Here is a 26,500-nt window from a genome sequence, read left to right on the forward strand (position 1 = left end):
TTCTTACTAAATCACAAAACTAACACTAACTCAAAGACAAGAATCCAACTCTAAGAATTATATCAGTTTCAGTCTTCTCTGTTTCTGGTGTCACCTTGCTAAGCATTGTTTTTTTCCCCAAGTCTAACTAATTCTGGACTCCTCACTCCATTCTTGTAGGCCCCACAGAAGCCTGGCTTGCACTGCCACCAACTTGTCATTGTACACTGACAAACAGGCTGCCTCTAACCAGCCTCTGAATGACATCTGCATCGCTGTGCATCTCGGGATCCACCGCAGGCTCCGGCAGAGCCCAGGGAGGTGGGGACATCTATTCAGACACTGCTTCAGGGACAGCACCACAAAGTCCTTTCCAGAGACAAGTGCCCAGAGAGCCTAACCATCAGGTACATCTGCAGTGCCAATGGCTTGGAAAGAGGAAAACTATAAAGTTCATGTATACCGTGGCCTTTTGGATTTCAAAAATAACCCACAGTTCTGTGTGCACACATGAGAGTACTTCAGAGTTCACAGAAAATGTAGTTCGAAGTTTTTGATACAAAGAAAACTGAAATCCATGCAAGCAAGGGATCTTCCACAAAGCTCCTGGAAACCGCATCTTATGGCAACACTACGCACGGGTGTCAAAACTGCACCAAAACAAATTTACCTGTTAACTGCATTTTATCCTCTAGACACAGACAGGTGATCCTGGGGTAAAGGAATAACACCAAGGGATGATGGTAGGGGCCTTCCCTTAACAATGGGCCGTTCCGGGCCCGGCGCGGTGGCATAGTGGCTAAAGGTCCTCACCTTGCACGCCCGGGATCCCATATGGGCACCGGTTCTAATCCCAGCGGCCCTGCTTCCCTTCCAGCTCCCTGCCTGTGGCCCGGGAAAGCAGTCGAGGACGGCCCAAAGCTTTGGGACCCTGCACCCGCGTGGGAGACCCAGAAGAGGCTCCTGGCTTCGGATCGGCATAGCACCGGCCGTTGCGCTCACTTGGGGAGTGAATCATCGGACGGAAGATCTTCCTCTCTGTCTCTCCTCTCTGTATATCTGCCTTTCCAATAAAGAAATAATAAAAATAAATCTTTAAAAAACAAACTAACTAACTAACGAAAAAAACAATGGGCCGTTCCAGGTTAATTCAGCAAAGCATAGTTGTCCTACATAAACTACTTATCACTTTATGGTGCTGGCTGGGTTGCTACTGCTTTCTTTGACTCATTTTAAACAGCTTGGGTTTTGACTTCAAATGTACAGATGTTTTCATAGAGTGAGGTAGGGCTAGGAACCGAGGCAGTCAGTATGAACATACAGGCCATTCAGAAGACAAGCACTGCTTTGTATTCAATTTCCTGCCTGGTGTTTTCCCCTTAAACTACTGTGTGAGTCTCCACAGATCAAAGTCTCCACAGTGATACTTTTAAGTCCTTCTATCACAGTACATCTGGGCCAACTGAACCAGCCTGGCCATCTGGTATGGGCTCTGCCCACTTTTGGGGGATACTGTGTGGTGGTCCCCCTGTCAGACACAAAATCAAGCCTCCAGTGTTCTACAGGTAAGAAGGTGTGATCTCTCAGGATGCACCCACAGTCTGCAGCTTACCATGTTTGGAGCTGATCTCAAAGGAAGGTACCCCCAAATGGGAAAAACAATTTCATGATGGACAGATTTCTACTTTAATTCTTAACGATGAATATTTATGAAACTCTAATAATATGACCTGGTTTATTGTTTACTCCATCAAGCCTAACGTTAAACTTGGAAACACATGCAGGGAAAGTTGATACACTCATTTCACAAAGACAATCAGAGTTAACCCAGGTCACACTGCAGACTGGTGGCAGAACCAGCCAACAGGACTCAGATCCCCGGGACCAGGACTCCTTCCATTATTCTAAGCTGCCTCTTACATGACAAATGAAATCACTTCATGGGCCTGGCTTTACTAATCCCACCTCTCTCCTCTCTCCTGTGCCTTTGTCCCACAAGGCTGCCTTGTCCTGATACATACACAAAACAGGACCAGCCAGAGCAGGACAAGTATGCTGCATTTGATATTTTTGCAAAGAATGTCTCATGTGGTAACGACAGCATACAAGACATGAAATCATGTTCAAAACGACACAGAACAGTACTAAAAGTGTACAGAATCTAGAGTTAGAAGATTAGAGTCCAGCCCTATCTTTGCCATAGTTATGCAATTATGCATTCTCACTTCCTTATCTTAACCTCCAACTGTTTCACATTGTTATAAAATTAGACAAATGTATGTTAAATCCACGAAAGAAGTTTTTAATAAAAAGTGCTTTTGTTCATTAAGGAACATATAGGCTAGGCAAAATCTGCTCCAAGTGACATCATCCACTGGAGATCAACTGGGTATACCAGGAGCCATTCTGGCCTGCTCCCTTCACATAGTTAAACAAGGAGTCACAAAGTAGAAGAGAAAGCACCACATCAGAGATGCAGGTTCTAGTTCTGATCCTGCCACTGTGAGATGTGAGATTCTGGGCAAACTCTCTCACCTTGCCGGTCTCCACTGTATGTCTAAAAACATAAATGGGCCAAACACACTGGGCCAAGTTCTTTCCAGATCTAAAATGATGACTAGAGTTCATAAAACTCACTTTAAAGCTGAAAGTAATGGTTCTAAAACTGCAAATTGATCACAAAGGAAAGACAGCAACTACAGTTCCTAATCCAACACCCAAACTATGGGATTCTAGGAAATAAATGATTTTACAAAGATCACTACTTACTTGCTAGACCTTGGAACTACCATTTCGGCTAGTGTTTCATACTGCTTAATCCAATCGTTGTGGTTTAACCTGCAGAAAGAGTATGGTAAGCATTGGAAAAGAAAAACATGTCTTAGTCCTGTCATAACCAGGAAGAGAAAAAAATATGTAAGCTAGGACATTGGGTACCATAAGCACCCCCCAGGTTCATATAATTTAAAAAAAATGCAACTAACCCACTAAGAATGAGTTTCAAACCTAATGAGTGCAGCAGAAATACATATCACCAGTTTGGTATTTCCTGTAACTATTGCTAAGGAGACACATCCTAGAAGTTCAGAAAGGAAGTAAAGTACAGCAGAGACTCTAAATTATTTTCAAACTATGTGGCTGGTATATAATAGCATCTTTTTTTTTTTTTAAAGAAAGTACCACTGAAATTACTATAATTTCTATTCAGTGCCCATTATGAAGGGTTGACTAAAACTGTATTTACAGAAAGCAAAAAGCACCAGCAAGATATGAGTAAATGAAGTAACAGTAAATTGTTGCCACAGAACATTGTGTAACAACCTTCTCTAGAGGCCACCAGCTCTGAGGGGTGAAAGGAGACAACTGTGTCTGAGATGTGTCCATTTCACGGTAAAGGACTTTACTCCTATATTTCTAGCCAGTCTGTCTGTGTCTTTTACTTATCTGAGAGGCAGAGTGTATACATCTCCCTATCCCATCTGCTAGTTCACTCTTCAAATTCCTGCAATAGCTGGGACTGGACAAGCAGAAGCCAAGAGCTCAATCTGGGCCTCCCATCTGGCTGTCAGCAACCCAACTGCTTCAACCATTATTGTTACCAAAGTCTGTGGTGGCAAGAAGTTGGACTCTGGTTCAGAACCTGGGCACTCCAATATGAGAGGCAGCATCCGAATAGCCCCTTAATCACCAGACCAACTGACTGCTCCATGTTTGAAAGAATAACGGCTGCAGACACTTGGTCTACTAGCTAAACTATCAGTTAAGATGCCTCTCACTTCAGTGAGTCTGGGTTTTATCCTCAACTCCAGTTGCTGAAACCAGCTTCTTGTTGATAGAAACTGGAAGACAGCAGTGACAGTAGCTGGGGTCCTGCTGCCCAGGCTCGAGTTCTGCACGAGTTCCTGGCTGCCTCAGCTGTTAAGGGCATTTGGAGAATGCATCAGTAGGTGGAAGTGCTCTTACTCACTTTTTTGAATAAACAACAGAGGAAAAAAGGAACTAGTTGTCTGTAACCATGATAAAGGAAAATTAACTAGGTGAGATGTTTTGGGTATTTTGTTTCAATTATACAGTATAGAAAAAAAACTTTCTGGTTTTAAACTCAATTCTTAAATAAATGCTCAATGAAAAAAAAATCTTTAATGTGGAAAAAAATTTTTTTCCTACATAGTACAAGAGTATTTCAAAAGTTTGTACAGGGGCCAGTGTAATGGTATAGCCAGCTAATTTCCATTTGCAGTGTCAGCATCCCAAATGGGAGCCAGTTCATATCCTGGCTGCTCCACATCTGATCCAGCTCCCTGCTTACGGACTGGAAAAGCAGCAGAGGATGGCTCAAGTTCCTGGACCCCAATACTGATGTATAAGACCCAGAATTAAGCTCCTAAATCCTGACTTCGGATTGGCTCAGCTCTAGCCATTTCAGCCATCTGGGGCATGAAGCCACAAATGGAAGATCTCTCTCTCTCTATGTCTCCTCTCTGTAAATCTACCTTATCTGCCTGTCAAATAATAATAAATATATCTTTTGAAAGAAAGTTCATAGAAAATGTAATTAAAGGATAAAGTTTAATTTTGTATGAAAATTTTGAAATCCATATGAGGGGCTTTCAACAAGGTCACAGGAAGTGTTCATAATGAAAAACTATGTACGAATTTCTAATTTTCTTTTGCCTCAATATAAACTTACCATGTAATTCCATTTTTCCACTAATCCGCATACACATATTCTCTTATCACAATTAACTATAGTCAAACTTCATCAGACAGAAAATTAAATTTTAAAGGAAATTTAAAAGAGCTAACCCACAGGTCAGCAATCTGCGCCCACAGCCTGTTTTTGTAAATAAAGGTGTTTTAAAACATGTTTCTTATTATCTGTACCTGCTTCAGTTGACATACAAGAATTGAGAGTTGTGACAGAGCTTAAACAGTCCCAAAATGCAAGGTGACCATTTTCAGAAAAAAAAAAAGTTAACCCCAGTCTAATCCATTATTTGCTTCTTAAAATTTAACACATCCTAAGCTGTCATAAAGATTTTCCAAAAATGCAAATCCAAAGACCTCCCTATTTTAAAAAACTATAAATCTGTATTTTAAACAGTCTAATGATCTAACATTATTCACTTTTTTATTAAGCCAACTCTACCAAGCTGCTAAATTTGATTTAGAAACTCAACTTATAATTCATGTCTCATTATCAAGTAAAGAACTGAATTTTACTGAATGTTCCATATGAGTAAATGTTTTGACAGAATGAATGACAAGGTTATATTCCTTCCACACTTGGGTTTTGTGAAAATCTTTGAATTTTAGTATTAGATATCACTACATTTTTCTTGTATTTTAGCAAGTAAAACTTGTTGCAATAGACATACTTGGGAACCACGACCAGTAATGTGACGAGATATTCTGAATCAAGAACAAAGTCATCTTTCTTCACAATTTCTGCTAGACTTCTAGTTAGCAAACTTCCTCTGAGGATAAGAAAACAACATCATTAGGCTTACAATATGTTTCTGCAACACACAGAGAAACAGCACTTACTCATACTTGCATGCACTACATACACAGGCCCGAGAGGGAACAGTCTGGGTTAAGACTTTAAATGAAGTCGACATTTACATTCCACCCCTGCAACCAAACAAATGTCCACATGAATCAAAATCTGCTTCTAATGTCTACCCTTGAGTTTGCTGGAATCATTACTACTCACGTTCTCTCCTGATTACATATATACCAACTAGGAAAGGGCTATGTGACAGATAACAATTACAGCCTACTTCACGCTAACTGTAAGATGTCACCTAAGCAGCCTCTTTGGTTCCCCTCTTCTCTTGGGTTATCATTTGATACCAGACAATTTTGGTTAGTTGACCCAAGAACCAAGTCTAAAACCAGTTTTCATTTGCTCTTCCAGTACTAATCGTCCCAAAATGAAAGTATCTTGCCCTGTTTATATCACTGCCAATGTCCAATCAATTTTGCCTCTGAAATTTGATTACATAATGTGAGCAGTTCCATGCTTTTAAAGTTATATGTGTAGCAGTTAGACTATAAGGAGAACAAAAAAAATAAGGGTGCCCTATTTGGACAAAAATAGAACATGTGAAAAATACAAATTCAGAAAACAGATAATTGAGAGAACAATTATTACATTATAAAAGAGTTCTTTGAAAGAGTTATTTTAAGCAGCATGTTACTCCTAAGCAATTAAACTATGACTTGATTTAAAACAATTATTTTAGACAAATTTTCACTGAAATATAAAACATACAAAGGGATAATTCAGAAGCCAGTACATAAGCATGACTTATGAAGCAAGCATAATTAAGTCACATTTGCTTAGATGAATCTGAATTCTCCAAATATATACTAACGAACTTGTCTCTATGAAGCAAGTACTCTCTTGATTATAAAAACAGCATAAAACAGAACTTACTAAAACATAACAAAATCTCTTTCAGTGCATGCTAATGGGCTTTCCTAGACTTCAATATTAAGATAGCTATGGTTTGCTTACGCATTCTTTCGCTCCAAATTCTGAAGATTTCCTTTCAGGTTATTGTACGCTGATGCTCGCGATTTCAGGTCATTATCAATCTGAGTCACTCCCTTCCAAACAGAAAAAGAACATGAGCAAAACTGCCCCGAGTCTCCCTCTAGTAATGCAATGAAAACAGCTGCACTCCAACTTCTACAGAAAACACCACTAAATTTCTAGTACAATAATAATCTATGATTTTTACAAGCACCATTTTAGTGGACACAAAAAATTACTTTATTAAAATATGATCCGCATATGAATCTCTTCTACTAAAAAGTTTTAGTTCACATAGTTTACTTATTAATATATTATATTTTTAAAAGATTTATTTTTATTTATTTGAAAGGCAGAGTGACAGATAAGGAGACAGAGAAAGAGGTCTTCCATCTGTTGGCACAGTTATACCAGTTCTGGCCCACGTTTAGGCTGGACCAAACCCAAGAACCAGGAGCCAGAAACAATTTCTGGGTCTCCTACATGGGTGGCAGGGGCCCAAGCACTCACAGTATTCTCCACTGCTTTCCCAAAGGCATCAGCGAAAGGTTGGACTGGAAGCAGAGCAGCTAGAACTCTGAACTGGTGCCCTGAAATGGGATGCAGGCATTGCAGGCAGTAGCTTAAACCACTGCATCATAGCACAGGCCCCTAAATCACTTCTCAAATCATGTGAACTGAATATGGGACACTGAGTTTAAAAATTACTAATTTATGGGCCTGGCGCAGTGGCGCAAGTGGTTAAGGTCCTCGCCTTGAACATCCGGGATCCCATATGGGTGCCGGTTCTATCCCAGCAGCCCCGCTTCCCATCCAGCTCCCTGCCTGTGGCCCGGGAGAGCAGTAGAAGACGGCCCAAAGCTTTGGGACCCTGCACCCGCGTGGGAGACCCGGAAGAGGCTCCTGGCTTCGGATTGGCATAGCATCGGCCATTGCGCTCACTTGGGGAGTGAATCATCGGACGGAAGATCTTCCTCTCTGTCTCTCCTCTCTGTATATCCGCCTTTCCAATAAAGAAATAATAAAAATAAATCTTTAAAAAAATTACTAATTTAAAGACTTAATTTACAAGACTGAAGGATTTATTTCTAAAAGGAACTAAATCATGTAAAACATTTAAAGGATTTATGTATTTATTTGAAAAAGTTACAGCAAGAGAAGGAAAGAGAGAGAAAGAACTTCCATCTGACGGATTGCTCCCTGCAAACAGCCACAATGACCAGGGCTGGGCCAAGCCAAAGTCAGGAGCCAGGAGTTTCTTCCATGTCTCCCACATGGTATCGGAGGTTTAAGGACTTGGGCCATCTTTTGCCACTTTCCCAGGGACATTAGCAGGGAGCCAGATGGGAAGTGGGGAGCAGGCACTCAAATCAGAGCTCACATGGGATACCAGTGCCACGGGCATTGCTTTCCTCACTGTGCCACAGTGCCAGCCCCATTAGTTAGATACAAACTCCTATTACTATACAATATGTATTTCAATCAAATTAAAATTGCAGTGGAACTTATTTGCAGAAGTGGTTTCAACATGGCTCCATTATTACCAGCTGTGCCACAGCAGGATAAGCCACGTGAACTCTCTAAGCTCCTTATCCAACACTAGTGTCAGAAAGCAGGAGACTAAATGCTTTATAAGGAACAGGAGAAAATAAGGCTGAGTCACAATGAAAGCACCACTTTATTAGCAAACTACTCATTTTCTTTATAGATATAGCTAAAATCTCTGATAATCTATTCATTTGCAGTTAACTATATTTATAGCATATCATACAACTTAAGTAACTAAAACCAGTAAAATTCTGTTTAATAATTTAAAACACACTTCTTTGTAAGTGCCAGGGAGATCACTGAGAATGTTTCAATTTATCCAGGCCTACCTTGGAGAAATAGCAAGGCTGGTTCTAGACCACCATAATAAAGTCAGTGTCACAACTGGATAAGTTACATGAATTTTTTTGATTTCCCAAAGTACATAAAAGTTATGTTGACACCATGCTTTAGTCTAATAAATGCAAAGCAGTGTATGTCTTAGAAAGCATCTACCTTATTTAAAAAATATTGTATTGCTTGAAAATACTGCTAAGCCTTCAACAAGCTGCTGTCTTTTGGCTAGTGGAGGGTCTTGCCTACATGCTATGGCTGCATGCTGACCAGGGCAGCATTTGCTGCAGGCTGGGGTGACTTTTCCAACTGCCATGTGTACTGCCTCTTCCCCCCATGACCTATCTCTGCAGCACACAGTGCTGCTTGGTAGCATTTCACACACAGTGGAACTTCTTCAAAATTGGAGTCCATCCTCCCAAACCCTGTCACTGCTCTCAACTGGATTTAGGGAATGCAGTTGAAATCCTCTGTGGCCCTTTCCGCAGTGTTCCCAGCTTCATCTCCAGAAACCATTTTCTCAGCTCATCCCTGGAAAGTGACTGCTCACCCACCAAAGCCTTGGTCCTGAGACTGCAGCAATGCAGTCAGCTCTTCAGACCACACTTTCAGCATTAGTTCATTGCAAACATTTCCTCTGCAGCTTCCTCACCTGCTTCTGCCCTCACAGAATGAAGAGAGCCAGGGCTTCGCTCTGGATCAGGCTTTCGCTTAAGGGAACGCTGTACTTTGTCTGATCTTTTGTCCAGGTCACTAAACATTGCCCATATAAGCAAAAAGGCTATTTTTTTCTATCATCTGCATGTTTATTGCAGCAGGATTTTTAATTTCCCTCAATAATTTTTCCTTTGCATTCACAACTTGCCAAACTGGCCCAAACAGCCTGGCCTTGGGCCTTTCTCACCTCTGACAAGTTTTCCTCATTAGGCTTCATCACTTTTAGCTGTGACTTACAGCAACACACAAGCTTGAATACTTAGGTGCCAGTCATCTTAGGGTTATGCTGGCTTTTTTTTTTTTAAGATTTATTCATTTATTTGTAAGGCAGAATAAGAGAGAGAAAGACAGGGAGAGAAATATTCCATCCACTGGTACTGGCTCACATCCCAATACCTGCAACAGCCAGGGTTGGGCCAGGCTGAAACAAGGAGCCCAGAATTGCATCCTGTGTGCGTGCAGGGACCCAAGTACTCAAGCCATCACCCGCTGCTTTCCTAGGTGCATGGCAGGAATCTGGATCTGAAGTGTGGTAGCCAGGACTCAAACCAGCAATCTGATATGGGATGCAGGTCTCCCAAGTGGCAGCTTAACTCAGTATGCCACACACCTGCCATCACTCCAGGGCTACCAACTGGCCTAGTTTCAGTACTTTTGTGTCTCAGGGATTAGGATGGCCTGAGGAAGAGGAGGGAGGCAGGAACAGCCAGCAGATAAAAGAGAATACCTACAACATTTATGAAAATTAAATCAATAGCCTTCTGAAATGGGCAAGATTTGTGGCACCCCCAAAATACAGTGTTAACATCAAAGATCACTAATCACCAAAACAGACATAACAATGGAAGAGTGTGAGATGCTATGAGACGCAGACACACACAGTGTTGGATAAATGGCTGACACAGGGTTGCCAGAAATCTTTGATCTGTACAAAACACAATGTCTGCAATATACACTGAAAGTGTCCGATCACCTCTTTGCAGTTTCTGCTGAGACCTTTCTATTCTCTTTCAGGCCTGTGCACTTCTCAATAAAAAAGGAGTGCAGCACTTACAGCGTTCTGGGCTCAGCTTCAGGGTCATTTATTCCTTAAACACTACATGAAACCATGCGGTACATGCAAATGAGAATTTTTCGGGGCATTGGCTCAACACTAACAGAAGGGATCAGAGAACTATACAAGTTGAATGCCTGAGCAAGTACTGCACATAACCAGATACAAATGGCCATGATTATCTACCCGAATGACTCACACACTTTTAATCGATTCCAATCTCCCATGCTACATGGCCTCAGTTACCCTGAAAATTTTGCACAGATATTACAGAATTTTTAATTCTTTACTTTTCATGACACAGTTCCTTAACCTCAGGGATTTTCCTTTTCATAGTCTCCAAATATTACAGAATTTTAAAGTTCCTTTACCATTTAAACATCACTGAAGTAGTATTTAGGTTAACCATGCTAACAAGTAAACTACACTAAGAAAATCTACAGATAAAAGTGCCAAACTTTTAAACATCTTTTAACATCTAAACATATGTTTTAACATCTAAAGTTGTAGTAAGAATAACTGCTATTTATATCTGTGACACATAAATTTTCCCTTGTCAAAAACCTACAAACTATCTCACAGCTAAGTTATAAAATAGGCAAAGCCACCATAAAGTAATATGTCCCATCTCAATTTTTCATCTTACCTTGGCAATTATTTCAGAAATATTTTTCAGGGACTGCTTGATTGGATATTTGGCCATATCCCATTGGAACCTCGTTATATAGGTAACCAAGTCAACTGAAATGAGAAAATAAATTAATCACTAAAGAGAAGCATTAAAATATTTGTTTTTTCCATACATTTTAGCATTAAAATATATTTTACATACAATTTATATATTGGAATATAATATATTCCAAGAAACAGCTTAGCCTATTGCACATCTACCCCCATGTGATTACTGTGTCCACAAATGTACAGTCCAGCAATCTTCAAAGTACAGACCCTTTCCCTTTCAAATGGATGGAATAAAAAATGGGGGACAGCCAAATAGATGCTTAACACTAAGTTTAGTGATCAAAACCACTTATCCCTCAAGTCCAGTGGGATTAAGATCAGAACAAAATACAGTAATGCTTACTGACAAAAGCAAGTCATTACAAATTACTTTTCTCTCTTCAGTTTCTCCTGACAATATTCCAATGTGTTCACACTATCAATGAAATTTCCAACAGCAATTTTAGATGCAATGCCCCCCGACTGCCATTCACTGACATCTGCCATAGATCACTGGCCATACCAGATCATGAAATCTCTGGCACGCCAATAAAGACATCAGAAAAATAGCATATCCACCTTCCATCCTATACCAAAACACAAATGATAAATGAACAGCGAGAGTGAACAATTAGTTCAGACTCCCCATATTAGTAAAAAGCAAAAATAAATTCCTACATTTTTAACTGACTAATAAGCATCTACTATTCGCTAGAAGAAACAAGACTAGAAGAACACTGGATTTAAGATACAGAAACTTTATTATGGTCCATAATAGAGCATGCAGTAAAACAAAATGGTTACTTCCTATTATAGTCACTAAACATGGATGCCCTAATTTAGAATGAAGCAAATCCTAAAGTGGCATTTCATAAGTAAACCAAAAATCCAAGTGTAAATGACAACAATGAGGTCAACATTATAAAGCCATTACTACACAAAGCAAACTCTACCTAAGTATTAGTTTCTAGGCACAGAAGCAAAGTCAATAGACTGCTTTATAAGCACTAAGAAAATTCATATTCAAATTTGAATGGAGGGGAAAATATAAAAAAAAATTTTAATTAATAATTTCTACTCTAAGATTTTAGTACTTGGATGTCACTAAATACAGAAACGTGTAAAGAGGACAACAATTATAGAACAGGAACAGTGGTGGGATACATAACTGCGAAACTTATTTGTAAATGTGAGTTGGTAAACACGACCCAGAAAAAGTTAAAGTAAATTTCTATGAATTCTGCTATCTTACACATGACTATATTTTGGGAAGAGGCACAGTGGCACAGGCCACCTGTGACCATAGCATCCCACCTGTGACCATAGCAATGGTTCAAGTCTTTTTTTTTTTTTTTAAAGATTCATTTTATCTTTTATCGGAAAGGCGGATATACAGAGAGGAGAGACAGAGAGGAAGATCTTCCGTCCGATGATTCACTCCCCAAGTGAGCACAACGGCCGATGCCATGCCAATCCGAATCCAGGAGCCTCTTCTGGGTCTCCCACGCGGGTGCAGGGTCCCAAAGCTTTGGGCCGTCCTCGACTGCTTTCCCGGGCCACAGGCAGGGAGCTGGATGGGAAGCAGGGCCGCTGGGACCAGAACCGGTGTCCACATGGGATCCCAGGCGTGCAAGGTGAGGACCTTAATCACTTGCGCCACCGCGCCGGGCCCCGGTTCAAGTTTTGACTCCTCCACTTCCAATGCGAATGCACCAGGGAAAACAGCAGAAGATGGTCAATGTGTTTGGACCCTGTAGCCCTGGGGAGACCAAAATGGAGTTCCAGTTTCAGTTCCAGTTCAGCTTGGCCCAGCCAAATCTATTGTGGCCATTTAGGAAGTGAATCAGTGATAAAAGATCTCTCTCTGCGTGTGTTTGTGTGTATGTGTGCCTTTCAAAAAACACATCTTTGAAGAAAAATTTTAAAGATTGTGCTCCGGGGACAGGATATAACTGGCAATTAGCAGCAACTTCAGTAATAATAATTGCATTTCATTGACTTCCTGTTGTATTTAATAACATTATTTATAGGTTGTTTTCACATTCTTTCTCAGTTTTTGTAGTAAAGTTACTTCATTAAGGTTCATTATCAATTATGAAAATATAAGCTTACCTCCATTGGCCAACAGATTCTCCTGAACTTTATCTTTACTATCCTCTAATACGTCAGCCATGTATTGGGCCACCTTCTTCACGACTCTGGGGAGGGAAAAGGAAAACTCAACCATTTCCAGCAAAAAGACCCAAATCCCAGGTTACACAATTACCACCTATACATAGAGTTGGCTGCATAGATTACCATTAAGTTATTCATACAATATAGAACAAATGGATTCTACTTATTTACGATTTAAGGATAAAGCAGATTAAGATTTTGCTTCATGCGTAAATCAACTAAATTACGTAGGGTTTTAAGCAGACTACGTGCAGTGCGCTTGTCAGTGTGACAAAAATGGTGGAGATAAGTAGTGAGAAACAGTCTGTAAACAGCCATATATCACACACCGAGAAGAAAGTGGACGACGGAACTGATTGCAAGGGCCACGGACAAAGGAAGAAGCCGGGGATGACATTCCTACTGCGTGCCAGCCACTGTGTTCTCCCATAGGACAAAAGGGATCCAACAGGAAACAGAATGTAAACAAAACTAACCAAGGAGGATGAGCTCCTGTATTATTTATTCATAAACTATTTATCAAACATCAGCTCTGTGTCAGGAACTTTGCTATAAAAGAAAACCAGAAGTGCCAAAACTATCAGGGCACCTTGGTAAGACCTCGTCAATCCCTTCATTTTGTAAGTGACGACATGGAGGCACAGATAAGTGCCTTATCCACAGTTGCCAGTTCCGCTGACAGCAGAGCTGTGAACAGAAACATGGGGTCTTCACTTCAGAGCCCAGGGTTCTTCGGCCCATACCGTGTCGCCACAAGGCCTTGGGTAGGAGTCAAGGTTACACAAGACAAACTTACCACTTTCACATTGCTTCAAATCTAACTGGAGAGACAAAAATACACAAATGACTAAATATGAAGCAGCATGAGTGAGGACTAACTGTGACTACCAAGTCACAGAGAAGCAGAAAGGAGAAAGGCAGCACTTCTAGCTACCAGGATCAATAAGGAACAAGAGCCAGGATCCATTAGCAGGGCAAAGAAGGGCTGGAATGGCTTTGATCATATGTGCATGTATCTTTCACCAAGCACAGTCTAGGTCAAGATAAACCAAAGTGGAAAGCAATGGACATTCAGAGAATGGTAAGCCAGGACTAACCAGAGTAGCATACTGAGAAGCAGGAGGACTGATGTCAGATTCCAGACAGGGATATAATATGGTAGAGATAGGCTTGTGAGAACAAATATTCTAACTACTATGCTCAACAGCCGGGAAGCAAAACTAGAGGACAAATTAAGAAACTCCTGAAACATTTTAAAAACACGGGGAGAAAAGGAGACAGATCAGCTATATTTGAATATCAATCCTACACTGAGTAATCTCAAACCTGAGGAAATGAACTATTACAGAAACAACGATGCATCCAAAGTCTTCAATGTGTAACATGGGGTTTGTACACATTCTTGGCTGGTCTCCCCATACATCTCTCCAAGAATATCTATATAAGGTACACATAGCCACTTCTCTTCCAATAATTACTGAGAAGGTACAAACGATAGTAACTCCACATACCAAACTATGGAGACTTCAAAAGGTGGAACATTTAAAGTATTAAGTGACCCCTATCAATCCTACCAAGGACTAGCAACCAGATGGTTTTCCAGTATCCCTCAGGAAGGTTGAAGATGACGGAACAGCAGCACAGCATGCAACAGAGCTGAGGAACTGCACTGGGAACCTGCAGTCCTACTGACCAGCCTACTGGCATTTGCCCTAAATATTTTTCATATTCCTTCAAAAAAGTGAGTAATTTTAAAGTTGTATTAGGCCATCCCACTGATGATTTCAAGACAGCCCAAAAGCAGCAAGAAAGCAGCACCCTTCTCAGTCTCTGGTTGTCACCACTTGAAACTGGAAGCAGGGCAGACAGGACCTCAGGAAGACCATCAGCTTAGGCAAGGCAACTCAAAGAAGTTTCCTCAGATTCCTCTCTTAGTTAAAAACCTACTATCAAGAAACCATAGACCATTCTTTCCATCAGCTAGTTCTCTGAGTTCATCATCCATAATTATTTTTGCTATTTTTATAATTCATAATTACTTTTTTCTGTATGAATGTACAGAATGCTAATCCTACAAGGAACGATGCTTTTTCTTTCACTCTATTCTTCCAATCCAGTGGGCAAGTATCTCGCCTCATGTGCTTTTTAGTCTTTCCTGAATAACACTGTAGAACAGCCCCGAGGTGGCATTCCTATCTCCACGAGGACTACCTGTGCATCTACACAACTGTTTCCTTCCCTAGGACATGTTGTTCTTGAGAAGATGCCTCTCTCTCCCTGCAACCTTGTTGCAGCCTCTACAAGTTCACAGAAGCACAAAATGAAGAGGTAAGCTAATTCTGGTGCAAAAAAAAAAAAAAAATTGGAAATCCATAGTTTTTTCATTAACATATATTTTTCATGAACTTTATGAAGACTTTTAGGCATGGGTTTCAAGTAATTTTCACACCAAAATAAACGTCTTTCGATTCCACTGTCCGTGGATTTGTTGAGGCTTGCTCGTGGTCACTCTGTAGAGGTTCTATCAATTCAGAAAAGCCTAACAGCACAACTGGGAAAACTTCCTATGTAGATTTCAAGAAAGCTTCTCTCTAATCAAGCCTATTCACTCAAAGCTTCAATCAAAGGCACATTTGTGAGATTCCCCCAAATTCTGCATTTTACACATTTTACTTATTTACATAAGCAACATAAATTTAAAATCTCTGTATTCTGAGTCAAAAGGACTGCAGACTGGCTCTGTCAATGCAGAAAGTTATCAAGGATGTTATAGTCATTTTCAGCTATAATATGCACTGTAACTATTTCAAAAGTGATTTTAAAAAACAGTTCAGAAAAAACGTTTAGAATCACTGAATTTTGAAGACAAAATATCGCCATATTCAAATAAAAGGACTAACTTCTCACGTTCACAGATCAAAGACATTATTGTTAGGTAACAATACTCCTCAAATTGATTCACAGATTCACTAAAATTCCCAGTGATGGGACCAACACTGTGGTGCAGTGTGTTAACACACTGTCTATAGTGCCAGCATCTCATATGGGCACCAATTCAAGTCCCAGCTGCTCTACTTCTAATCCAGCTACATACTAATGGACCTGGGAAGGCAAGAGAGGACTTTCCAAGTGCTTGGACCCTGACATCCATGTAAGAGGAGACTCAGAAAAACCTCCTGGCCCCTGACTTCAGCCTGGTCTACTCCCAAGCACTGTGGCCACTTGGGGAGATAACACATGGAAGATTTTTCACTCCTTCTCTACTTTTACCTTTTAAATGAATAAATATTCTTTTACTTTTTAAAGATTTATTTATTTTTATAGGAAAGGCAGATTTACAGAGAGAGAAAGAGACCAAGAAAGAGATCTTCCATCCACTGGTTCATTCCCCAAATGGCCAGAATGGCAGGAGATGGGCTGAGAGCCTGGAGTTTCTGCTGGGCCTCCCTCTTGGGTGCAGGGGTCCAAGACCTTGGGCTGTCCTCTGTTGTTTTCTCGGACACAATAACAGAGAGCTGGACTGGAAGTGGAGCATTCAGGATTCGAACTGGTACCCATGTAGGATGCCAGCACCGCAGGAAAGGTTTACCTTACAAAGCACAGTGCTAGCCTCATAAAAGAAATCTTAAAACAAAAACAAAAACAACCCAGCTGCCTTTTTGCAAAAACTTAACAATATGATCCCAAAATTCATATGGGATATAATGGCATAAAACATTTCAAAAAGAAAAAGTTGGGCCCGGCGCAGTGGCACAGTGGTTAAAGTCCTCGCCTTGCACACCCGGGATCCCATATGCAGCCCCGCTTCCCTTCCAGCTCCCTGCCTGTGGCCCAGGAAAGCAGTCGAGGACAGCCCAAAGCTTTGGGACCCTGCACCCACGTGGGAGACCCAGAAGAGGCTCCTGGCTTCGGATTGGCATAGCATTGGCCGTTGTGCTCACTTGGGGAGTGAATCATTGGACGGAAGATCTTCCTCTCTGTCTCTCCTCTCTGTATATCCGCCTTTCCAATAAAAAAATAATAAAAATAAATCTTAAAAAAAGCACAACTTTCTAAAAAAAAAGAAAAATAAAGTTGAAAGGTTTACCAATTTCCAATTTCAAAACTTAATACAAAGGTGCAATACTGTAGATAATGTAATAATAATGTCATAGCAACAGAAATACTAATCAAAGAAAGAGAGATCAGAGTTCAGGATGAAATCTTCATATTTATGTTTAAAGGCTTTTCAGCAAGGTGATAAGACAATTTAAAGGGGAAAGAGTAGTCTTTAGCAAATGATGCTAAAACAACTGGTTATTCACATACAAAAGACCCCAATTTCACACCACAGATAAAACTCAAAATGGATCAATGTGCTTAATGTAAAAGGCTAATGAAAATTTGAAACATACAATGAAACACTGACATAAAACTTTGTGACCCTAGATTAGACAATTATTTCTTAGATACAATTCCAAAATGGGTTTGGGGGGGGGGGGAAAGACTAGACTTTACAAAAAATAAAAAATTTTGTGCTTCACAGGACATTACCAAAAAATAATGAAAATAACCCACAGAATGGGGAGAAACATTTGCAAATATCTAACATGAACTTACATCTAGAATATGTACAAAACTCTGAGAATGCAATAAAAAGCCAAGCCAGTTAAAAATCAGTCTCCCTGCCACAAAGTAGACTCCTAGCTTCTGGCTCCTGCCTGGCCCAGACCTGGTCGTTGTTATTTAGGGAGTGAACCAGCAGATGGAAGATCTCTAACTCTGCCTTTCAAATAAATATTTTTTAAAAATCAAGAGCATGACTAAAGGACTAGCAAAGCTGCCTGAATCAGCCAACAGTTCCTCTCTTTGCTTCTTTAATTAGGTGCAGTTAAAAGGCCCTTCTCTGGGCGTTTGCCAGCCTTTTTGCCATCTGCTATAAGAGAAGATTGCATTTGCCGGAAAATTTTATGCAGAGGATGACAATGACAGACTGCGACTGGGATAAGAGAAATACTTCAAATTTAGACACAGAAATGAAACTTGACCAATCACCTCCTTGTATGAACCTTGGCAATCCAGTGTTTTCATGTTTGGCTACCTCACTATCAAAATCCCACATGATTCTGTACAAAACCAATCCAAGTGATATGGTGAATTTTTGTATCTATGCCGCAGTTTTTGCCCTGCAATTATACTCCAAAGGAACAAGCATTTTCAAGCCATATCAGAGCAACTGGATTTTATCAAAACAACAGTCTAAATATTACACCTGACACACTCTGTGAAAATACATTCCTTTTAAGAGGAAATGCTTTGAAGAAAAGTGAGTTTTAAATCTAAGACAAAGAGACTTAGAAAATAAAATTATCAGAATCAATTTTTTAAATGCCTTTAAGAAATAAAATATGTCAAAAATTGAAAAACAAAAAACAAACAAACAAAAAAACACAAGAACACAAGATGCTGAGCAGCATCTGATGCAGTGGGTTGAATTGCTTCTTGTAAAGCCAGCATCCCATATTGCAGCAACCCCAGTTCAGCTTCTGATTCCTGCTAATGTGCTCAGGAAGAGAGCAGGTGACAATCCAAGTGCTTGGGCCCCTGTTACAGGTGGGATAGTGGGGAGCAAGAGGGACCAGTATAAAGTTACCAGCTCCTGGCTCCAGCCCGACCCAGCCCTAGCTGTTAACAGCCATTTGGGAAGTAAGTCAATGGATGGAATCAATCTCTCCCTCTCCCTCTCTGATGCTCTTTCAACTAAGCAAATAAATCTTAAAATCACCACCCGAAGGACAATTACTTAAAGCCCTCTAGAATGGCTATAACCAAAAAGACGAACAGTAACAAGCACTAGCAAGGACGTGAAGAAATAAGGATTCTTACACACTACAAACCGATGGTGGGAACATAAAATGGAGCACCCACCTTTGGGAAGAGCCTGGCAGCCATTCCTCAGAAAGCTAACCAGTTACCGATGGCCCAGCAATCCCATTCCTATATGTGCACTCATTCGAGATGAAAACATAGAAGCACAAGAAAACTTACTGTGGATGAAAGTTCATAGCAGCATTATTCACACAAGCCAAAAAGTGAAAACAACCTCTAACTGTCCATCAACTGATGAACCAATGAGATACTTTTATACATTTGAATATTATCTGGCAAGAAAGAGAAATGAAATATTGACAAAGCTACAGCAAAGATTAACTTTGAAAATATTACACTAAACCAAAGAAACCAGTTGCAAAAAGACCATGTGTTGTGTTCTGCCTACATGAAATGTCCACAATAGGCCAATCTATAGTGACAGAGAGTAGGTAGCAGATGGTGGGGGACAGGGAATGACAACTAAAGGGAATAGAAATGGTATTTTTGACAGCAGTGATAAAAAAAAGTTTCTAAAATTGTAGCAAAGGTTGTATACCTCTGTGACTGTACTAAAAACCACAGAATTGCACACTTTAAAAAGGCAGAATGAAACAGAAAGAGAGACAGGGAGAGAAAAAAAAATCTTTCTCTTACTAGTTCAATCCCCAAACAGCCACAACAGCCTAGTCTGGGGCAGCTAAAACCCAGAGACCAGAATTTGCCATCTGGGTCCCCTAGCTGGATTATAAGAGACCATACACGTGGAACACCTACTAACTTCCCTGGCACATCAGCAGGAAGTTGGATCAGGAGCAAAACAGAACTTGAACCAGCATTTTGATACGGGAAGATGGTATTGCATGCGGCAGCTTTAACTCACTGTGCCACAACACAAGCCCTGAATTTCTAATTTTAAATAGGTGAATTGTATGATACTGTATCAAGAATAATATTTTAAAATCATGCTCACAGGCACATATTATTGAATATAAATGATCTCATCATAAAGAAAATAAGTCATCATTTACTACAACCATTTCAACAAGCAGAGAACATGTAAGATAACAGCCCAATATCCAGGTAGCCCAAGGTGTCTCTCATTACGCTCTACTCCATGCATACATTACCCTTCTACAAATGCATCCAGTTTAGCCAATTCATCTGACAAGCCAACCAAGACATCCAATGTGCCGACCTAGAAGGAAAACGTGGCATATCAGTATTTCTCATTGTTTTTTTGCTTGTAAGATGATATAACATGATGATTTAAAGGGCCCACAAAACATACACACACACATCCACAAGATAACCCACTAATGCTTAGGCAAAAGCCCCAGGGGAGACATGAAGACACCCCCAAGGCAGGCCTGTGCTTGCACTGCGCCTAGGAACAGCCAGTCATCTCCAGTTCTGCTTTACATCCTGGGCAATCAGAGCAGGAGGTTCACGCCCAAGCATCAAAGCGTCTGTAATCGAGTTTGTAGACAAAACCACCTGTGTGCTAATAAGCATGTTTTGGATGACATGTCCTGTCTTGTCTCAGAGGACTCCCCAACTCCAAAAATAGTAAGAACCAATACTTGTGGAACATTATGGCTAGTGGTGCATTAAGCCTGTGATTATAAATAGAAGTTAATGTTATTGCAAAAATTAAAAAGAAAAAAGCACAAAAGGAAGGAAAGAAGGATTCAGGGAAGGAATTACACCTGAGAAATCTGTTTTGTATCTTGATAAAAAATGTCTTAAAATGAACCAGAAATTTAAGCATTTCTTAAATGAATGTTATCTATGGCTGACTCAGTTAATCAGCAAAACATAAGTATCAATTCTTTTTCATTCTTGCCAAAAGTTTGGGTCAACTGATAACTGGTAGTCTGCCTCACTCTGAAACTGCTAGATTACAGGTTTTTTTTTTTAGTTAGAGCTTAATCAGAATAAATTACTCATATTTGCAAAGTATAATTAAAGAGATTGTTAGGGGTTTAAAATGTTAGCCAGCATAATATGAATTTCTTAACAAAAGCTTAAAAGAATACATAGCAGTTTTCCTCTTCAAAAAATTATATTTGTGAACATATGAAATATTTTTTTACATTTCTTATATAGTTTAGAAAAGCACAAATGATCTACCAAATGACCCAGCCATCTCCTTGGAATTTAACCAAACAAAATGAAATTAACATACGAGAGAGTAATATATGTTCACATGCTTTATTGCAGCTCATTTCACAGTAGCTAAGACATGGAATCAACCCAGGTGTTCAACAACAGAAGAGAAAGTTAAGAAAATGTGGTATATGTGTGTGTGTGAGACAGACACCATAGAACACCACTCAGCCATAAAAAAAAGAGAGAATAAATATCTTGTCTTTTGCAATAAACGGATGCAACTGGAAACCATTAAGCATAGTGATATAAGCTAGTCCTAAAAAGACAAATACATTTTCCTTGGTCTTTGGTAACTAATACAGAGTACAAAAAATAGATCATCTAATCTATGAGTGGAACTGATATTCTGAGATTTGATTACTGTTTACAGCCTTTGTTCATGCTCTTAAGGAATAACAGGCTTTTCTTTCTTCTATTTGCCATGTGTTGACATCTTTCCTTATTGGAGTGTAAGAATTTAAAAAAGAAAGAGGAAGGAGGATGGGTGGGGAATGTGGACAGCAGGGAGGACAGTATGAAAAGTATCATCATATTTCTAAACCTGTGTTGTAGAATTTCTTCACTTTATACAAATAATATAAGTTTTTAAAAAAGCACAAATGAAAAATGAGAATTAATTTTGGTAGCCTAGTCCTAAAATCTCAAAGAGCAAGAGACATTTTAAACTATGCCAAGGACTGGCTACAAGAGGGCTTTCTTCTGAAGCAAACTGGGTATCACCCCATTTCTACCCAGAGTCGGATCTGGTCCTCCTCTCCCACACACTTCCTGCACAGCGCAGCTTCACCTTTAAGTCAGGAATGTTGAACTTGGAAGTGACAGCAAGATTATTGTTCTTTGTAGTGGCCGCATGCAGTTTTTCCCATGTTTGTTGACAGGTTTTCTCCCCAGGAGCTGATATAAGCCAGAACTCAGTCATGTTTGTTACTAGGAATGTCTTCTGAAATCCAGAAACTCTGAAATGTAAAACAAAACAAGACTACACTTAACACCATTTGTTTCCAAGGCCCTTCAGAGTCACAGCAAAAGAAGAACAAAGTAGGAACATGTTTGAAACCTAATCTGTAACATCAGCCTAGGATCCCAAGCAAAGTCAAACTTACCTGGAAGTGTATCCATCTAAATGGTAAAAAGTGATGTATCTATGATAGTAATAAGAAGTGATGCCCAAAACCTAATATATGAAGTTTCCTTTCTCTTCCTAAAAGGGAATTACTCAAAAAGAGTTTCTGTTAACCAAGAAAGTTGCAGTCACAAATTTACAGGTTTTTCTCAAACATTTAAAACATATAGCCAAAGTAGGAAATCACACACACAATCCCTTTCATCCTGGAGAATTTTATTAAATCAATATACCTGAACATATAAATCTGTCGCCCTGGCTTAGCACATTCTACAATGTAATCAAATAACTAGTAAATTCTACTTAATCTTAGGGAAATTGCAATCTAGAGAAAAGTTCTTAGTCCCTGATGCATCTGTAACTGCCATTAACTGGTTACAAAAAAAAAAAGAAAATCTTGCCAACATGCCTGGTCATTTTTAGTATAAGAGATGGAAACAGACAGCTCCCATCTGGTAGTTCACTCCCTAAATACCAACCACATGTGAGGCTAGCTGGGGTCAGAGTCAGGACACGGACACATAATCTAGACTTCACATAGGCCTTGATTGGCCATCACCACTGAAGCTACCATCACTGCCTCTCAGGGTCCGCCATTACTAGAAAACTGGAGTTAGAAAACAGAGCTGGGACCCAAACCCAAGCTCTCAGATGTGGGATGTGCGTGGCTTACCGTGGCTTACCGTCAGGCTGAGCCTGCTGACTGCTTGGCTAGCTACAACACCAGACTTTTGAGCAAGAGCATTTCAAACATCACTAGGTCTGAGTAAGAAACAAACTGTGAAGTTCCCTTTCCAAGGAGCTGCATTAACTATAAATTTTATCCTTTCTCTCCTCCTCCTCTCTACCCATGGGGGCAGGGGTGGGAGGGAAGTATAGAGACAAATCTACTCAGGAAGTAGGAAAACACCCAAACACAAAATCACTCCTAGAAGTGGGAAGCTTACAGGGTCTTTGTTTTCTGCTTTAATTGGCCTTCACGAGAAACTTGGTGTACTTTATACCAGCACTGCTCATTCACCCTCTCTGAAACTGGGAGACAGAACAGAACTCATAAAGAACAAAATCAGATAATAAATGAGAAAGGACTTTTTAAAAAGGTTTTATTCACTTGAAAGGCAGAGCTACAGAAAGAGAGAGAGACAAAGAGAAATCTTCCATCTGCTGGTTTGCTCCACAAATGGCCACAACCACCAGGGCTGGGCCAGGACAAAGCCAGGAGCTTCTGGGTCCCCAGGTTGTGTGGCAATGGGCCATCTTCTGCTGTTTTCACAGGCACATTACCACGGAGTTGGATGGGAAGTAGAGCAGCAGGGAGTTGTACTGGCACCCATATAGAACGCCAGTGTCACAGGCAGCAGCTTTACTCACTATACCACAATACCAGCAAAGAAAGGATTTTGTAATTTAAATTCTTACAGTTCCATAATCATAGCTGACAGTTAACTACTTCAGTAGCCCATTTTACCTAAAGAAATCCTATCTACTCATCATGACATTATTGAAAATTAACCTAACACAGAAGTCCTCTTCTACATACTTTTTCTAACTACTGTTTTCAGAGTATCTACCAGTTACTGCTCTAAATGTTTTATAATCAATGAATCTTGTCAATATTCTTTAAGAAAAACATTCTCCTTCACTTACAGATAAGAAACTGAAAACTCATTGAAGTTAAAACTAGTTTAAATACAAGATGGTGGTACTACATATGAGTATCTCAAAAAAATGTACTCTAAGATGCTTTTCCAACATTACTAATGAAGTGGCACCTTCATTAGCTCCTAGTGATGGAGAGTAACACTGCCTCAAGTGCAGGTACTATACTTCCCAGACAACCAACAATCTAAACATGGGTTTGCTCGTGATCACTGACCTAGACAGAGTGCTCAGTCTGGTCAGGTAACAGTACTGCTAACCTGGCGACCCCATGGATGTCATCCAAAGATAACCTTTGATTAAAAAAAAAAAAGCAAAAACAATATTCTCATCAGTCTACCTTAGAAACTTCAAATGCTGGGGTAAGCATTTGGCACAGCAGTTAGGCCATGGTTTGGGATGCCCACATCCTACATCAGAGTGGATGGTTTCAGTCCCAGCTATTCCGCTTTCAATCCAGCTTCCTGCTGGTATGCACCCTAGGAGAAAGTGGATGAGGACTCAAGCACTTGAGTCTCCCACATAGGAGACCTGGATTGAGTCCCAGGCTTCTGGCTGCAGTGTGGCCCATTCCTAGCTGTTGTAGGCATCTGCACATGGATAGAAGACCTCTCTTCTCTGTTTCCCTGTGTCTCCACTTTCCAAATAAAAATAAAAATAAAAAATTTTAAAGAAACTTCAAATGTTACACTTTAAGGTTATACCACATCATCCTACCTATACTTTTTTTAAAAAATGATTTTTATTGAAAAGTCAGATACACAGAGGAAAGGACAGAAAAAAAGGTCTTCCATCCACTGGTTCACTCCCAAAATGGCCGTAATGGAAAATGTTGCACTGATCCAAAGCCAAGAGTCAGGAGCTTCTTCCAGGTCTCCCATGCAGGTGCAGGGAGACTATCTACTACGGCTTTCCCAAGCCACAGGCAGGGAGTTGGATGGGAAGTGGAGCAGCCAGGATTAGAACGGTTGCCCATATGGGATCCTGGTGCATTCAAGGCAAGGACTTTGGTCACTAGGCTACCGTGCCAGGCCCCTACCCCCTTTTCCAACCTGATTTTTCACTCATTTTTAGAGTTACCTGTGGTGATCCATGTACAGGTCATTTATTTTCAATACTGCATGCTATTCTATTACATGAATAAACTGTATGATCCACTTTCCTTCTGGTAAGTTCTTGTCCCCGGCCCTTTTTCTTCCCCCAGCTATAAACAATCGCAGTAAGTACAGTCTGCTTTTGTGGAAGTTTCTTAGGACAGACAGGAGTAAAAGAGCTGAATTAGAGAATGGGATCATGTGGTAGAATGTCTTGCAGAAGCTGTGGTTTAGGTAATGCCCCCTGCCATACCTCCACACAATGTGCCTTTGTTATTCTTTCCACCAAAAGGTATGGCCTTGCAACCTGCTGTGACCACAAAAACACATAAAGGTACATTATGCAAGTTCAGAGCCCAGATCTCAAGAGGCCTTGTCCATTTCTGTGGCTTGCCCTCACTTTATGATGTAAAGAAGCCAGTCTAGACAAAAGAAGAGGCTATGCAAGAGGAAACAGACATCCAAGGAAGGCTGCTTGGGACCTTCCTGCCCACCACCTCCAAGCTGCATCGGTAATTCTGCAAGACCTTGGCAACTCGGAGAACAAGAGCTAAGAGATCACAGCTCTAAACTACTAAGTTTTTGGATGGTTTGTTCCACAGCAGGAGATAACTGGCAGGCAGCTGTCCATTCTACGTCCAGGTTGGCACTGTGGCAGGCAGCAGGCTGTGTCCCTGCCTACTGTGCCCACATCCCATTCCAGAGTGCTGGTTCAAGCTGCAGCTCCCCCACTCCAATCCAGCTTCCCCGCATCTGTCTAGCAAATAGCAGACAGTACAGGGGCTCGGGAGCTCTGGGCTCCTGGTTCCAGTGTGGTCCAACCCTGGCTGTTGCAGGCATTTGGAGAGTAAGCCAGTGGAGAGAACACCCCTCTGCCTCAGTCTCTGTCACCCTGCCTTCCATGCAGATGAAAACAAATTTAGAAATCAATATTATGAGTTTCTATTTCCACAATTTAAAAAACACATAATGGCCTATACTGTTCACAGTCACATGCTTGCAGAAAGTACAACAGGCAAGGACAGAGGCACTTTAGCTGTGTATATAAGATTTTATTTCTTTCAAATAAAAATCTATTTCTCAAATATGAGAAAATGTTAACACCTATGAAATCTAAGTAGCAGTATATGAATGTCTGTCAATTGAAGCATTTAAACATATTCTGTATATCTGGAGTATCACAAAACTAAGTATTATTTTAAAAACAGTGTAAAGTTAAAAAATTAGCCTACTTAGAAAATTCATTAAAAAATTAGTAACATTTTTGAAGTACAATATGGAATAAATTAGTTACCAAGTTAACTCATCATGTATACTTTTTTTTTCCTCCTGGTAGAAATGTTGCCATGTTTTAGTATCGTCTTATGATCAAATATAAAATAGTGAATGTAAGCTTCCTTGCTGTTTGGATTTTTAATAAAATACTTTTGGGTCAATACACCCAGCAGTTTAACTGCACACTGATGCAAAGGGAGGAGCTCCAGCTACAGTTATACCTATCTCAGGAAGCTTTTTTGTCATTTCCAGACACAAGCAGG

General features: G+C 40.2%; 1 protein-coding gene across 2 annotated transcripts in view; it reads right to left on the minus strand.

Annotated features, from left to right (window-relative positions):
- The window catches only part of LOC121167593 (V-type proton ATPase subunit C 1), a 42,732-nt gene that overhangs the window by 6,559 nt on the left and 9,673 nt on the right, over positions 1-26,500 (minus strand). Inside the window, exons 2-10 of one of the 2 annotated variants that reach the window (XM_040997093.1) lie at positions 25,490-25,497; positions 23,231-23,235; positions 21,874-22,013; positions 20,045-20,112; positions 13,005-13,090; positions 10,819-10,913; positions 6,503-6,594; positions 5,358-5,456; positions 2,749-2,817 (exon numbers count right to left, since the gene is read on the minus strand). In XM_040997093.1, coding sequence (XP_040853027.1) covers positions 2,749-2,817; positions 5,358-5,456; positions 6,503-6,594; positions 10,819-10,913; positions 13,005-13,090; positions 20,045-20,112; positions 21,874-22,005 — 641 coding nt within the window. In that variant the 5' untranslated portion in view covers positions 22,006-22,013; positions 23,231-23,235; positions 25,490-25,497. Of the gene's footprint in view, positions 1-2,748; positions 2,818-5,357; positions 5,457-6,502; positions 6,595-10,818; positions 10,914-13,004; positions 13,091-20,044; positions 20,113-21,873; positions 22,043-23,230; positions 23,236-25,489; positions 25,498-26,500 lie in introns of both variants that reach the window. The other variant, XM_040997094.1, reaches the window with a different exon arrangement.

Source organism: Ochotona curzoniae, unplaced genomic scaffold (assembly GCF_017591425.1).
Source record: "Ochotona curzoniae isolate NIBS_2020 unplaced genomic scaffold, NIBS_Ocur_1.0 patch4, whole genome shotgun sequence".
Classification (NCBI taxonomy): domain Eukaryota; kingdom Metazoa; phylum Chordata; class Mammalia; order Lagomorpha; family Ochotonidae; genus Ochotona; species Ochotona curzoniae.